The 16,201-nt window shown below is 43.1% G+C and overlaps 2 protein-coding genes across 2 annotated transcripts; both read right to left on the bottom strand.

Annotated features, from left to right (window-relative positions):
• Positions 1 to 730: 730 nt before the first annotated feature.
• On the bottom strand, positions 731 to 4,658 carry LOC308303041 (scavenger receptor cysteine-rich type 1 protein M130-like; the record flags this gene model as incomplete). Its single annotated transcript, XM_080747360.1, has 7 exons — positions 731 to 788; positions 1,968 to 2,267; positions 2,364 to 2,669; positions 3,264 to 3,557; positions 3,641 to 3,946; positions 4,524 to 4,601; positions 4,637 to 4,658. The coding sequence occupies 7 exons, from the start codon at positions 4,656 to 4,658 to the stop codon at positions 781 to 783; spliced, it is 1,314 nt and encodes a 437-aa protein (XP_080603486.1). The 3' UTR covers positions 731 to 780.
• Positions 4,659 to 12,622: 7,964 nt separating this feature from the next.
• On the bottom strand, positions 12,623 to 13,258 carry LOC308303040 (ras-related protein Rab-6B-like; the record flags this gene model as incomplete). Its single annotated transcript, XM_080747359.1, has 1 exon — positions 12,623 to 13,258. The coding sequence occupies one exon, from the start codon at positions 13,256 to 13,258 to the stop codon at positions 12,623 to 12,625; it is 636 nt and encodes a 211-aa protein (XP_080603485.1).
• Positions 13,259 to 16,201: the final 2,943 nt, after the last annotated feature.

The raw sequence follows: 16,201 nt of genomic DNA, 5'->3' as shown, positions 1-16,201 counted from the left end.
GTCAGGATCTTCAAAGTCGGCGCTCATAAACGCACAGCAGTAAAGACAGTGATGTCACTGAAAAGCGACAGGTTCTGTGTCTGCCGTTTCCCCTCTTCTCTGTTAACATTATGGGTAACCCATTCAAGTGGCAAATTAAACGTGACACACATCATGTATTTAGCTAACAAGAAGATATGTTGTCAGGGTCAGGCCATACATTTGAAAACATGTTTTTATTTAAATCAATATAGTCTTCAGTTCGTGTAGAATTATTTCAATATTAGGCTAACCACAGTTGAATTGCAATGACTTTCTATGGGCTGGCTTGCAGTAAACCGTTCTCCCTTACCCTAAGTGGGGCCACTGTTTCAATTGTGGGCGTGAATTTGTAGGCGCCCGTGTGTGTCTATAGGCTGAGGAGGAGGTTGGCCGAACCTGTTGAACAGGAAGAGTAGGACCGAGGCTCAAGGTCCTCCCGGTGGAGGCTCCTCACTGGCAGATGAGTCAGTATGTTACAGCAGCAGTGGCAACACAGAATTGGCACAATGTAAAAAAGAATTCTGCAAATCCCCTGAAAATCTACTGTATTGCCAAAGGCAGGACTTGTGAAGTTTATGAAATGGCAGTATGGCACATCTGTATAAGAAAACAAGCATCTCAAAATAAGAAAGCAATGGTTTTCAACACACAATGTTTCCACCCAAGAGCGACAATATCAAAAGACAATCTGAAGTGTCAGTAGAGCTCTCTTCAACCGATCTTTCCTTCCTATCTGCCCCCGCTGGTCATTCGATGTGTTCAGGGCCCTGGGGTAGAAAAGATAAGACGGTAGATAAGGTTAAGTTTAGGCTTAGTTTTACTGAAGTTAGGGTTAAGGTTCGGTTTAGGGATAGTTTTACAGAGGTTAAGGTTAAGGTTAGGTTTAGACATAGTTGAAAAAAAACGAGATCTGTCAATCACAGCGAATACTGCCCATATATACTGGCGGGTCTCCCTCGGAAAGTAGTGTTATCCATAATATGCCTCACTGAAGATGTGCAGCAGAGGACTAGTGTTTGTGTAGCCTGCTGCCCAAGGGAGAGAGAGAGAGGGCCAGTATGAAGCATGTTTGTTACTACGTTGCTTATTTCTAACTTAAAATGTTTTCAGATAGATATTTATTTCAGTGTGCTGAAATGTAATAATCTTGAATGGTTTTCAAAATGGGGTAGCGGTAGCCCTGTAATTAGAATCAGGTGTTTGGAGGACGTGCCGCTATGGGAATAAAAGTGAATGTGCCTCTGAATGTGCCTATGTCATAACAAGGTTTAAATAGCCCGCCCCAATCAGAATGGTGTTTCTTCGAGATGTCTGCCTGAACTAGCTCAGCATTGCCTGGCTCCAGCCCATTGACCCGCCCACTCTTAGAGTGGACTGTTTCTCTGGTCTGGTGTTGAGTAAATAATTCGGCAGTTTACCATCCGAAATGTCAGCTCCTCCAATGAGCGCAGGGGGTGGGGGTGGGTCTAACGAATATCCAATCCGCGCAGCAGTTGAAACGATTACATATCAGGAAGTTCACACACCAGGCAGGCAGGCGCACACACACACATGCACGCGGAAGCAGTCACTAGCACAGACACACAGACGCCGCGACCGTGCGTCGCGATCACCGTGCGTCGCAATCACTTGCACGTGGCCGCGCACATGCACGCTCGCACAAAAGTCCCTCCCCCGTAAATCGTTCAGACAGGGCACAATGTCAGACTCAAGCATCAGCTCAGTCTGAAATCAGGCTAAGCTCAGCAGGCTTCTTCACATCGTGTATGTGTTAATTTTATGAACACAGATATAAGGGACAGATAAGGACAGACACCAGTCCTTATCTAATTCTCTATCTTTGTCTCCGGATAAACAGTTTTTTAAAGAGATTAAATTAAAAATAAACAAAAGATACTAAATAATAAGAACCATGTGGTCCTTGTTCAAGTTTCTGTTTGTATTACCTGAACAGACCAGCTCATGTAAGTCAAAGGAAGAAGTATCCGTCCTTGTTCCACACTCCCTCAGTGAAGTCTCAGACTCAACACATTTCCGGCTAATCCACCATATCTTCCGAAAGGTGGAGGTGCTTTTGGTTTTTCTGCGAACAACGCGGCCACAGCGCAGCTCTCTACACACCACATCTGATAGGTCTCTCCAGTCGTGTTCAGTTGATTTTGCTGGTCTCCACTCTCCCTGGTATTTTATCTCCAGTGTACCATTACAGCGACTGGGTCCTCCCACCAACCTGACATCATCAAGCTCTGGACAGAGACAAGAGAGTAAGCAGTACAAGGTACTATTACTTCCATTATAAAACAATAATAATAAACACCCAATGACTTTAGCTTGTCTTTTACCTGAGCAGGTGAGTCCAACAGCCATGTCAGGAGAGCAGGTATTTTTAGTTGAGCCAGAGGTCCCACATTTCAGGAGAGCAGACTCGCTGCCTTTACACTTGACCTCTTTGGTCAACATTGGAGTCTTTGCTTCACCGTAGAGTGCCCCCTGTAGGACCGAAGGTGCCCCACAGCCAAGTTCCCTACAGACCACCGTTGCATCAGTCTCGTCAAAATCACCTTCACACACCGAGACCCACGACTGATCAGACTTCACCTCCACTCTGCCTGAACATGAACTAGTCCCATTCACCAACCTCACAGACTCTGAAGAGAGATGGGGTGATAGTGATGGAGAAAGTTTAAATGATAAATGAATACATGAGGAAATAAATCAAAATTTTCATCACCACATCTACCGGTAACAGTCCATAGAAGCCTCGCATGCACATATAGTATACATACGTACAGAGTATAGAATCAATATAGAGCAAAGTATCCTCTTTTGATGTTCACACCCCAGTACCCACATCTTAGTCTCTTCTTCCATGGGGCTCCCAAGCTGTGGAATAAACTCAGACAACTCATCTGTTTTTTTCTTCTCTCTTTTATATGATACTGTAGTATACAGATATATGCTCCCTATTTGTTCACACGTTTTGATATTTAGATTTAGATAGTTTGTTTGTAGCGCTACGTTGTTCCCTTTTCACTCGACTATTTACCCTGCTGTCTGTTGGCTAGGGTTCATGTCATTGTCTGATTTCTTGAACTTTTAAGTCGCTCTGGATAAGAGTGTCTGCTAAATTGTATCACACAAACAGCAGCTCAGACAGAAAGGCTGGATAGATGCACTGTAGATGTATGAAAGAAAAGACTGTAAAGATTACTGAAATGTTTTAAGGTAATCGTTTGTGTTACCTGAACAGATCAGCTCCAGCCTATCACTGGACCTCTCATGATGGAGTGTTCCACACTCGCTCAGTTTAGACTCAGAACCAACACAGGAAGATTTGAACCTCCACACAGAGGCATCTGGACCATTACCCCCATCTGTTGAAACAGCGGAGCCGCAGTCTAGCTGGCTACACACTACAGCCGATCTCTTCAGGTTCCAGTAGTAATCAACCACTGGTCTCCACTCTCCCTGGTATTTAATTTCAAGTATACCAGTACAGCGACTGGTTCCTCCCACCAACCTGATATCATCAGACTCTGTACAGAAAAAGAGAGTAGGCAGTGAAAACTACTTGATTATAAAATAATAATCTGAACCTAAAGTTGTAAATGTATTTTACCAGAGCAGGTGAGTCCAACAGCCTTGTTAGGTGAGCAGGTGTTTCCAGTTGAGCCTGAGGTTCCACAGTCCAGGAGACCAGCTTCACTGCCTTCACACTGGAAATCTTTGTTCCCAATTGAACCCTTCGCTTCTCCATAGAGTGCCCCCTGGAGGACTGAAGGAGACCCACAGCCTAGCTCCTTACAGACCACCTCTGCATCCTTCTGGTCAAAGTCATCTTCACACACTGAGGCCCACAACTGATCTGACTTTACCTCCACTCTGCCTGAACACAGACTAGTCCCATTCACCAACCTCAAAGACTCTGGGGAGGGAGGGAGAGGGAGAGGGAGAGAGAGAGAGAGAGAGAGAGAGAGACAGACAGACAGACAGACAGACAGACATGACTTTTCAACAAAGACAAACACAGCACATGCATGCGCGAATGTGTCTCCTCTGTCAGAAAGCATAGGCATTTCACCTGGTCTTTAACCCCATTAAATCCGGGGAAAGTCTGTCATTTTAGATTTTAGATATACATATAGCAGCAACCTAGTTTTTCTATCTACTTATTATGAGCATTAAATGGGCGGGAGAAGAGGGTGGGACGGAGAGCAAGACGGAAGAAAAGAAAGATTACGACATGAACTATATCTACTTATGAGCATTAACCTCCTAATGTAAACAGGTTTGAAAATGTGGTACCTGGGTAAATTAGCACTTAAGGATTTCACAGTGTAGATCATGGGCTCAGAGATAAAGATGTGTATCAAATGGGGGTCTGTGGCCTAATGCATATGAAAGTGGAGGTTCTTGGAATCACAAAGGTTGAGAATCACTCGACTAGATTAATTAAGAGACGGTAAAGGTTACGTCATTATTGAAGTCATGGTCTGTGTTACCTGAACAGATCACCTTCAGTCTGCCATTGGAAGTATAATCCTGCTTTTCTCCACACTCTGTCAGTGAAGGCTCAGATCCTTCACAGAGCCGTTCTGACTCAGATCTAAGCCACCATACAGGTTTAATTGGAGCATCCAGAATTGTTTCTGTTAAGACAGCAGATCCACAGTCCAGCTGTCTACACACTACGTTTGATGACCTCTGGGTCCATTCGTACCAACCAACCACTGGTCTCCACTTTCCCTGGTGTTTCAGCTCGACTGTACCAGAACAGGGACTGGTTCCCCCCACCAACCTGACATCGCCAGACACTGTGGAGAGGAGAGCATTGAAGATCATAAAACAAATAATTGCAAAGTAGATTAAATTATGCAAGCTCCCATCATTTGCAGTGCAATTTCAAGAAGAACAATAGATAAAGAAAGAAACAAGGGAAAAACAAGAGTCATGTACAGTATGTCAAATATCCTATCGTCATACAAGCAATGTCAAATAACGTGCTTGCATAAAAAATACTTACAGCATTTCTTGCAATAAAATGGCCTAGCAGAAGCTATACTGTATATTGACAGACTTTCTCCCTGATGGCAGGATGAGGTTTCTGGACCCAGAAGCGGACAGAAACAGGTTGATGGTTAAACCCATTTAGAGCTGGAACCCCTTTCTGTAAGTAAACCTTTCAAGCCGGAACCCCTTTTGTGGTTCTTGTTGCTATGTACAGTAGCCTATATAGGAACAGAATGTTTTTGTAATTTTTTTTATCCGCCTCAGGTCTAACAATTGTGAGAACAATTGTGGTTTTATTGTGAGATTAGCAGCTAATGGTGGCAAGTACGATGTCCAAGAACAACCCGGCAAACAAATCCAATAGCTGGCAGGCAAAGATATTAGAAACACAGTAAACAAAACACAGGGACAAAGGATGTAATCTGTCAGAGAAAAGCTTGGTTTAAGTAGGGCTGAGTGTTGAGACATGCGACATGAGTCAAAAACACATCAGGCAAGTAAGTAAGTCATTATAAGTAATCACACCCACAGACAGGCCCAGACCCAAAACTCAGACTGTAGTCCTGACACTAAACATAGGCCTACTGTATGTATAGCCTCTGTCCCAATCCACACAGAGATGACCGTGTGTAGACAGACTGGATGTTGAAACAACACAGGAGGTTCATCCTAATCAATTTACTGTGAGAGCACAGGGCGTGTCATCCAATACCTTTACTATAATACTACCACTGTTTCCCAAACAGTGGGTCGGGACCCATGTTTGGGTCACTGCCAAGTTTGTATGGCTCACGTGACTGTTTCTTCTCTTCAAAGATGAACTCGCGTTCATTTACGGTAGTATTGTGACTTGACTTGTGTAGTCTGTATTTTTCCTCGGGTAGTCATTGGCAGTAATCGATTGAGCAAACAAGACTGTTTGTGGTATGCTTATCCATAAAGCTTGTGAAATTGTTATACATCTGGGAGCACCACTGTGTACTGTATACAGTAAGCTGTGGAATTCTAAACCGCTGTCTCAATAATCCTGAATGGCATATAATCAGTGGCGTAAAGTAACTACAGTGTACATTTGCTCAGGTATTGTAATAATACACTTTTGAGGTACTTTTAGTCTTTTACTTCACTGGAGTATTTCCAATTTTCAGGGCAAATCAGAGGCAAATAGTGTACTCTTTACTCCACTACAATTATTTGAAAACTTTAGTTACTTTTAAATTTAGATTATTATCACAAAACATACCTTTAGATAACAATACATTTGTACTTTTACGCAAGTACATTTTTAATTCTGGACTTTACTTGAAGGTATTTCTACACTACAGTATTGATACTTTTTACGCAAGTAAAGAATGTGAGTACTTTTTCCAGCATTGCATATAATTATGGTCCGACACATTGTCATCTTTTCAAAAATGACAGTGAGACAAAGTAGAAAATATAAATATTGATCTAGTCACAATGATTTGTTAATGATGAAAGAAAAAGTGCACTTTCATTATTCAATTAATTGAAAGAATAAGCTGTTTGGTTCAAATTATTGAATTATATAAGATCTCCTTGACACTGAAACTGTTTGAGAACCAGCGATTTAATCTGCTCTGTAAATGAGAATGGTCTTACCTTCAGCACTCGCTAAGTTCAGAGCAAGCACACATATGAAGAGGAGACAGCTCTGCATTATCTCATGCATTTTGTTCTTCATTAGACAGTAGTGCTGTACTGTGGATTTTACAAGGAGATTTAACAATTTATACAAATCTGTTCTAGTCCCTCCCCAACATGAATGTGGTTATGAAATATGAGGAATTTAACCCTTGGATTGGATGCCTGGTGGGAGTGGAATGTTGTCACACACACACCATAGTGGAGTAAATAGTAGAACCGAACCGACCAACCAGACCTGTGTACATTAGCAATCGTTTTGCATGCACTTGCCCAAGTTCAAAACTGATATGGGAAACATGTTCATTTAAATACAGTATGGTGGTGGAGCAGTAAACTGGAACTTAGTACCCGCGGCGATAAAGACCATCAGCAGTCATCTTCTCTTCAAACAAAGGGTGAAAGCATGGCTTTCAGAAAATGTATGAACATTTCACAATAAACATAAGCTTTATGGGTGAGCATACTGTAAACTGGTTTGTTTGCTCGATTACTGCCAAAGATTAGACTACCCGAGGAAAAAGACAGACCTTTACATGAATACTCTTTCTAGTCACTCCAAAAGTCCAAATACTACCGTACGACTACGAGTGACCTTAGTGATCACGGTTAATCTTTGAATTGAAAAACTAGCTTTGATCCTTCCAAAAGGAAACATGATCATTGATTCATTTTTGTTTTATTTATTCGCAAAATAAAACAATAGAAAGGTAACATTATTGAAAGACACAGAAATATTATGCAGGTGCGAAAGGAAACCCCATATAGGGCTATAATATGAATAATAAACAACTAGCAATTTAAACACCAGTAAGACTCCCTAATCGGGAGATAAGCGACCGTTGGTCGCTTATCTCCACAAATAGGCCAAAAGTTTGTTTTACCAATTATCAAGACATACGGGCAGTTGACAGTTTGCCATGGTTACTCATTGAAGTTGAATCTCCATATATGGAGACATAAGTTGCTCATACCATAGCAACCATGTTTTTTACAGGGCCTGGGATTGATGACATCAGAAATCTCCATATATGGGCATTAAAGGGATTTTGTTTCTGGAAATATGTCTGTGGGGTGCCACATTTGGAATAAAACACTTACATCACACATCTGGATATCCATACAGCCCATCTAGTTTGCCTGTGTCCATTTATGCCCATATATCTGATGACATTGGGACAATGATCTCCATATATGGGCATAAAACTTATGTTAATTAGTAAAGCCTGGGGATCTCCATATATGGGCATGAGGGGTACCCTAAAAGGGCATCATCTGGGAATAGCAAATATAGTTATCCTAGAAAGTGAAAATCTTACATCAAAGGCCATAACTACCTACCTACCACCATACTGCATTCCTCATTAAACTACCTACCAGTAAGATGCCTATAGGGAGAAAAGCAAAGGGCGAGGTTGCACCATTTCTTGGTCTTCTGGCCAGTGATGTATATCGGACCATTTAACCATATATGGAGACATCTGGTACCCAAAGATATTCACAGATATGGGCTTAATATTGATGACATAAGGGATCTCCATATATGGGCGTAAAAGGGATTTGGTTCCCCTGGCATCACAGGGATCTCCATATATGGGCATAAAATGGATTTGGTTACCCTGGCAACACGGGGATCTCCATATCTCCATATATGGGCATAAAAGGGATTTGGTTCCCCTGGCATCACAGGGATCTCCATATATGGGCATAAAAGGGATTTGGTTCCCCTGACATTACAGTGATGTCAGTGGCTGGTTCTACAGAGGGGATCTCCATTTATGGGCATAAAAGGGAATGTATGTATGATGATGTCAGATATCATAGACGTCATAGGACTTTCACATAACGAATAACTGAGTAAGCATGTAAACCCGTAAAATCTATATTTGGGCATGGCTGATTTATGACCTCATCATGATGACACGAGCAAACACAGCTGAATTGTATAAATGATCAGTGCAGAAACCAACAGAAGTATTTGACCAAGACTCTTCGATTTAAACATCAACAAAGGTGTGACGTTTGTTGATGGTCACAAAGGTGTGACGGACGGACGGACGGACGGACGGACGGACGGCCGGTGGAGGTTTTCATAGTAAACTGCTCCCTGACGGTCGCAATAATAATCAAACATAAGACATGAAAAAACAACAAGTAGGCTACCTTGTGTGCAGTTGAGTGTGTGTGTGTGTGTGTGTGTGTGTGTGTGTGTGTGTGTGTGTGCGTGTGTGTGTGTGTGTGTGTGTGTGTGTGTGTGTGTGTGTACAGTACGTGTGTCTGCACATACAGTATGTCTCTGTGTATGAACATGTATGTTTAAGCATTTGCATGGCTGTTTGGATGACATGGCCTGTGTGCTCTCAATCAGGCTGAACGACCTGTGTTGTTTCAACCTCCATGCTACACATGTGGGTCAACTCTGTGTGGACTAGGCAAGGGACCAAGGCCATACATCTATTTGACTAAGTCTGTCAATATATATGCTGCTGCCAAGCCATTATATTGCACATTATTTGACATTGTTGCTCGTATTATATCAAGCTACTTGACCTGCCTGATTGTATTCCTTGGTTCTGTCTTTATCAATTCTCCTTCTTGAAAGTGTAAATTATGGCTGTCTGTTTCTATCCGACTTCTTCTTTCGTGTATCATTGTCCTTGATGATTGGCTGGCGACATTTTTATTGTTGATTTATTGTTACTTGTTACTGTCGTCTTCTTCCCCTTGCTGTCAGGCAGGATTTGAACCACTCACCTTCCGCATGAAGGGCATATGCGATAACCACTACACCAACGTTGTGCCCCCCTTTCTGTCCGACAATACAAAGGCAGGGCCTTTAGCCAATGAAGGAGCAGCGTTCTCGGTCTATGAGTGCACAAGACGCAAGTTGGCACCTCGAAAGAGTGCAGTCTAGTTTCACCCATTTCATTTTCTTACTAGTGTGGTTGATACTACTAGGCAACACACTATTGTTCTAGGTCAGAGAACTTTTATGCCAGCTAAAGTGAACCTGTTTGTTGTTAAACTTATAACCCGGGTAACTGAAGTTATCCGGGTTGTTAAAGGCCAGATATCTTGGACAATATAATGTCCAGAAAGACAGGCTTGGTCATGCTTCACTTGACATCAATGGGCGTGTGCATGCACATATCCATCTGGGTGACAGCAGACTGTTGGGAGAGCACTGATGCATGGGATCAACTTTGACAATAAAAATGCACAGACCTGGTTGGTTGTTTAAGTTGGCCAAAATGTGGCCATATTTCCCAAATATGGAGATGTCTGACGTCATAGACCACATGAGACTGACATATACCGTATGGGCATCTGACATCATAGACCACATGAGACTTAATGTTGAGCTGCATATCTAGGAATGGCCATATAAGGGTTTAATATTAATAACATCAGGGATCTCCATATATGGTCATACAATGGATTGTATTAGTGTGGTTGCCCTAAAAGGGCATCATCTTGGAATGCCCATATATGGATATAATATTGATGTTTTTGGCCTGGTAGGGCGTAAATGTATGCCAATTAAGGCAAGATAGGGCCTTTGGCCAGCCCAGTTAGGGCCAGGCCTTACCTTTCGTGCTCAGTTCCCAGTGGATTCCTCACAACTCACGTCAGTGGAACCACACTTGCACCTTTCTAATTTTCTTTATATGACATCCTGTGTTTTATGATCTTACTGTCTCACTGCTCTTGTCTCAGTGTCTGGTGATGTCAGGTTGGTGGGAGGAACCAGTTACTGTTCTCGTACGGTCGAGATGAAACACCAGGGAAAGTGGAGACCAGTGGTTGGTTGGTACGAATGGACCCAGAAGTCAAACGTAATGTGTAGACAGCTGAAAAATACAAAAGATACAAAGGAAAACTTTATTTTTAGATTACTACTAAAAAGTTAGACGCATGTGGGACTTCAAACATTCCTTCTAAATCACACGTTTTCAGAAATAACTATTTTGCTATATTGATTTATTTATATCTAAAAAAGTTCCTGGATTGAATGGGTTAACGAACAAGGAAAATGGCTTTTTGCAACTGTATTGTATTTCCTAGTGAAACAGGGGCTGTGTGTGTCTCAGCCAAACACAGTAATTGGGTTATACCACCAGATTGGCAGCTGAATGTGTTGTATCCAGCTATGAGAACCAGACTGAATGTCACAAAAAGTAAAAAACTAACAAAAAAACTTGCTGAATGAAGATTGTTATTGCATTGCCCATTACTCACATCAAATGTGAAAAATCTTAAATATACTTTACAGTAGTGTTTTTCATAACTATTGTTAACTATTAGGGCCACATGCTTTTTGTTCATGACCTCCTGAGTGCACTGATCAGCAGCAGGATAACTGGTGACATTGCATGCAACAAAGTGTGTCTGAGGGAGGCAGTAAAGCTCATAATTTAATGAATCCCAAATTAAAAATCACACCCAATGTGAAGTGAGCGGTGGTCGTGCTTGCATAACGTCTTTTGGTGATGTAATACAGGCTACACACACACACATTGCTATGGCAAAACGCTGAGGAAAACACATTGCTATGGCAAAACGCTGAGGAAAAAGACTAGGATATAAGTCTAGGATGTAATTGGTGATGTAATATGGCTACACACACACACACACACATATTGCTATGGCAAAACGCTGAGGAAAACACATTGCTATGGCAAAACGCTGAGGAAAAGTGGCTACAGATAGGTCTAGGATGTAATATTGGTGATGTAGTAATATGGCTACACACACACACACACACACATATATTGCTATGGCAAAACGCTGAGGAAAACACATTGCTATGGCAAAACGCCGAGGAAAAGTGGCTACAGATAGGTCTAGGATGTAATATTGGTGATGTAATATGGCTACACACACACACACACACACACACACACATATTGCTATGGCAAAACGCTGAGGAAAACACACACACATTGCTATGGCAAAACGCTGAGGAAAAGTGGCTACAGATAGGTCTAGGATGTAATATTGGTGATGTAATATGATGTAATATGGCTACACACACACACACACACACACACATATATTGCTATGGCAAAACACTGAGGAAAACACATTGCTATGGCAAAACGCTGAGGAAAAGTAGCTACAGACACACGCACAGCCACTCTATGGAGCGGTTTACCACCGCTCATAAATCATGCTTGTTGACCCTCTCGACGTCAGCTCTTAAACCTCCTGGAGGCATGTTCTTCCTTTTGAAACCCTGCATAAAAAAGGTGCTCAACAACCTGTGTCGCTCCATCTACTATAACAATTGTGTTCTGTTTGAGGCCGCTTATCTTATTCCCCTGCCCAACACATGATAAGTGACATACGTTGCTTTTAGATATACGAAAGAAGAAGTGCGGTATTATGAACAAAAGTCTTAAGTAGCCTAGATGACGTGATGCTTTGCTGGACGGGCATGTTGGTATTGGGCGGCAAGGAAGCTCCGTTAGATTTGAGGCCCTAAATATCACCATGTAGTAGTAGTTCACCATGTAGTAGTTTTCAACAGCTATTTGATTGTTTTTCAATCATGATGTGCGTTTAGTAAATTATGGTCCCATTAATTCATTGTTAAAATTAATGATAAAGTATGGTATGTTACTAGGGCTTCTTCTGGTTGTACAGAGTGAAGCCCCGCCCTCACTGCGGCTGCAGCCAATTGCATTCCTTTTTGGTTGCTTTTACGGACCGGAAGTTCCAAGATGGCGGATTTGAAGTCGCCAAAAAAGTGGCTTCGAAACTGTTCTGTATAGAAACAGATGGGTGATGTCACCGTTCCCTCCGCCACATATTTTCTTACAGTCTATGGTTGGTTGGTATTTAATCCGGAGGTAATCTCAGCTGGAGGTTAACCAACAGGCATTGGTGAGAATGAATGTCTTCCGGTGCGGTTAATTGTGCCGGATTAACAGGAACAGGAACTATCCAGCGGCTTGTCTAACGTGTGCGGCGCGTCCAACTTAATGTTGTTGTTCGTTCCTTCTTTGCTCGTCTCCTGCGCGTTTTCCACCCCGGGGAGCGCGGCCGCCAAGCATCGGAACAGCTGCTTGTCATTGTGGCCCGTCTTGGCGCTGGTCTCGGTGAACATGGCGCCGAGCTCCTTGGCCCTCTGTTCGCCTTCCTCGACCGTGACCTGCCGCTTATCCGCCAGGTCCGTCTTGTTGCCCACGAGCATGACGATGACGTCGCTTCCTCGCTCGCTCCTCACGTAGTCGATCCATTTGGTGGTCTGCTTGAAGGAGTGAGCGTCCGTGACGTCGTAGACCACCACGGCCACGGTGGAGTCCCGTATGTAGCTGGGGATGAGGCTCCTGAAGCGCTCCTGTCCCGCCGTGTCCCAAAGCTGCAGGCGCACCGCCCGCCCGTCTTCCAACTGGAATGACTTTGACAGGAAGTCGATTCCAATCGTGGCCTGATACGTCAGGTCAAACTTGTCGTCGACAAAGCGCGTTATCAGAGAGGTCTTCCCGACGCTCTGCTCGCCCAGAAAGACCAGTTTGAACTTCCTCAGTGGGCTCACAACGTGGCCGCTGCTGGACATGTTGGGAAAGCTTCTGAAAGATCTGACTTGTCAAGCGTCTTAAAATGTCACCTCATATGTACGAACACTGCTGCTGGGTGAGAGTGAGCGTTGAAGATCCTTCTATTTATCCATTTATCTCCAGTGACATCATCCCAGTACTGATGTCACAGTTGGCTTGCATGATATCAGCTTGAGGCTTAATAAAAATCATACCCATGAGAAGTGAGCGGTGCTCATGTCATACTTCACAAGACAATGCTGTTATATCCAAAGAATTTCATCTTACCCATTTATATTAAATATTGTGATGTCACGTGAAGCTTGACCAATCCTCTCCATTCTGTAACTGTACAGATGCGATCAAAAGTTTACATACAGTTGTAAAGAACATGTATGTCATGTCAAGTTTATTTTTACATCATGAATTTATAAGGACTTTCTGAAAACTTGACCAAGTCTGATGGGTCGAAAATATACATAAAGCAATGCAAAAATGAAATGTGACAAAATCAGCCGGGTCAGAAATATACATACAGCAATGCTAATGTCCCTTGGCCATGCAAAAAGATGTGTCAATCAAATAAGCAACTGTGCAGCAATTGCTTTTAAGTATAAACTGCATGTCCCTCTGGGAAGAGGCCCCGGGGCAGACCAAGGGCCAGATAGGGCGATTACATTCGAAGCAGGGCTGGGAGTAGAGTTTGTAAAACAGCTTTATAAATAAATGCTGAACTCTCCTCACGGATTAGAGCTGCAGGTCAGTAGTAGTAATGAGCCATCCCATTTGATGGTGCTATTTGCGAACTGGGTTATTATGTCAGAGCAATGATATGTCATCGTTGTCCCACACAAGCCATCACACACACTGCTAAACCGATGTTATGCTTTTATGTGTTTTGCCGAGTCCCGGAAAAGATGCCCTGTGATTGGCCAGTACAGTCACTTTGATTGGCACTTGTGCCGCATGCTCTCCCCAAAACATTATCTATGAGATTGTGGTGGCTTGTGTGGAACAACCAAGGCATGGATGTGTTTGTAATGAAAACTAATAACACATTCATGAAAGATAAGATCAATTTAGAACACAACTAATAGTGTAAGGCTTATAGGCTCCACTCTATGCTATGACATCTGCTGCGTTCTGCTGGGGAAACTGGACAACAGGACCATTTCTGCCTAATAGACCCCATGGACAGTCTTTTGGGATCAATATATGTAGGAAAATTAGCCTAGAAGTGATTTAGGGCAGAGTTGTCCTTTAACTATGGACACGGAAAAAACGAACGCCGGATTCTTTAAAGAAAATTGCAAGTCTCGGGTGAGGCAGGGGTAAAGTCCCTGCCCACCACCACGGACGGTTGTGGGTTCGAATCCCCTGTGGTGCACCCGGCTATGTCGGGCGTCTGTGCGAACACAATTGGTCCGTGTTCGGGGGAAGGAAGCCGGACGGGGAGGGTGACACTGGTCATTGCATGTATTCCTACGGGCTGGGGCGGCACCTGTCAGCAGGGAGTGTAGGAGTAGGACGAAGGCTCTACGTCCTCCTGGTGGGGGTTCCTCACTGGTAGGACAACACAGAAGGAGGATGACTCATTCAGGTGTGTGCAGTGACAACACAGAAAATGTGTGTGGGGAGGAATCAGTTGGTATAACGACTAAATTGGGCCGGACACATTGTTTGTTCACTTTATTAGAAAGAGTGTAAAATATTGTAATTCCCAAGGCGTGTTACCAATGAGTTTCAATGGGATTTTACAGAAGCACATGATGTAGATTATAAATTAAATGTCATAATTTGTTTTGGCCATTCCCGAGCTGGTGGAGGAGTTTTGGGAAAGTGGGCAGTGGGTATCTCCGTCTGCATACAACACTGAAAACAGGCACCATAACTATATGGTTGCATTGGGAAATATTTTCACAACTATCTAACAATTAAATTGGGACAAAGTAGAGGCCATTGTACTACTCTCACTTTAAGAAAGTTTAAGCTTAAAGCCATACTGTGTAAGATGCCCAACTAGTGGTCATTAGCCCTATAGCAAATCCGCGTCTTTCGGACGTTTTTCGTACCTTCAGACCCCCGCGTCTGCCTCCACCTCGCTGAGATCTATCTTTTAAGGGGTCCCTTGTTCCTGTGCGTTCAGTAATTCCAGAGATACGGACTCCTTCACCCTGCCTGGTAGGCGAAATTACCTAGAGAAGGGATGGTACAAACGGGCGACAACAAATATGGCTGCCATAGCGACCCCACTTCAAGATGCGCTGTGATTGGCCGGCAGTTGTATAACCCTCGCTCTGATTGGCCGGTAGTGTGATGACGCAATTTTGGCGCGAGATCCGGTCCACGGCAAGGATCTCAGTTTACATACAGAGAAGGCTTTACAGGCTGAAATTCACGGCGCGGATCTTCTAAAACTTTTGTGATTTAATAGTTAGGAGAATTTTAAGATTTGTTTTATAAAAAAAGTTACATAGTACAACTTTAATTAAAGGTCTCATGATATGCTATTTTTACAAAACCCCTCACACCCCTGGACCCTCCCTTCAGGCGGGATGAAGGTCATTAAGGCCAGGACCAACAGGCTGTCAAACTGCTTTTTTCCAAAGGCTGTGAAAGTACTGTTGGATTCACACACAAACTTTGTTCTCTCTGGTTATGATGCCATGTCTACTATGGACTAAGTCCAAAATGAACTATTGGGCAAGTGCAATATTAATGATTACCTGTGGTCACCGTTTATTTTTACTTTATTTTATTATTCAAGACTTCTTTTTAGGATTGTTGCGACCGTCAGGGAGCAGTTTACTATGAAAACCTCCACCGGCCGTCCGTCCGTCCGTCCGTCCGTCCGTCCGTCCGTCCGTCACACCTTTGTGACCATCAACAAACGTCACACCTTTGTTGATGTTTAAATCGAAGAGTCTTGGTCAAATACTTCTGTTGGTTTCTGCACTGATCAT

Source organism: Nannobrachium achirus (assembly GCF_963921795.1).
Source record: "Nannobrachium achirus genome assembly, chromosome: 18".
Taxonomy (NCBI): domain Eukaryota; kingdom Metazoa; phylum Chordata; class Actinopteri; order Myctophiformes; family Myctophidae; genus Nannobrachium; species Nannobrachium achirus.
Note: the sequence above shows the minus strand (reverse complement) of the source record. Positions and strands in the feature narration are given on the sequence as shown.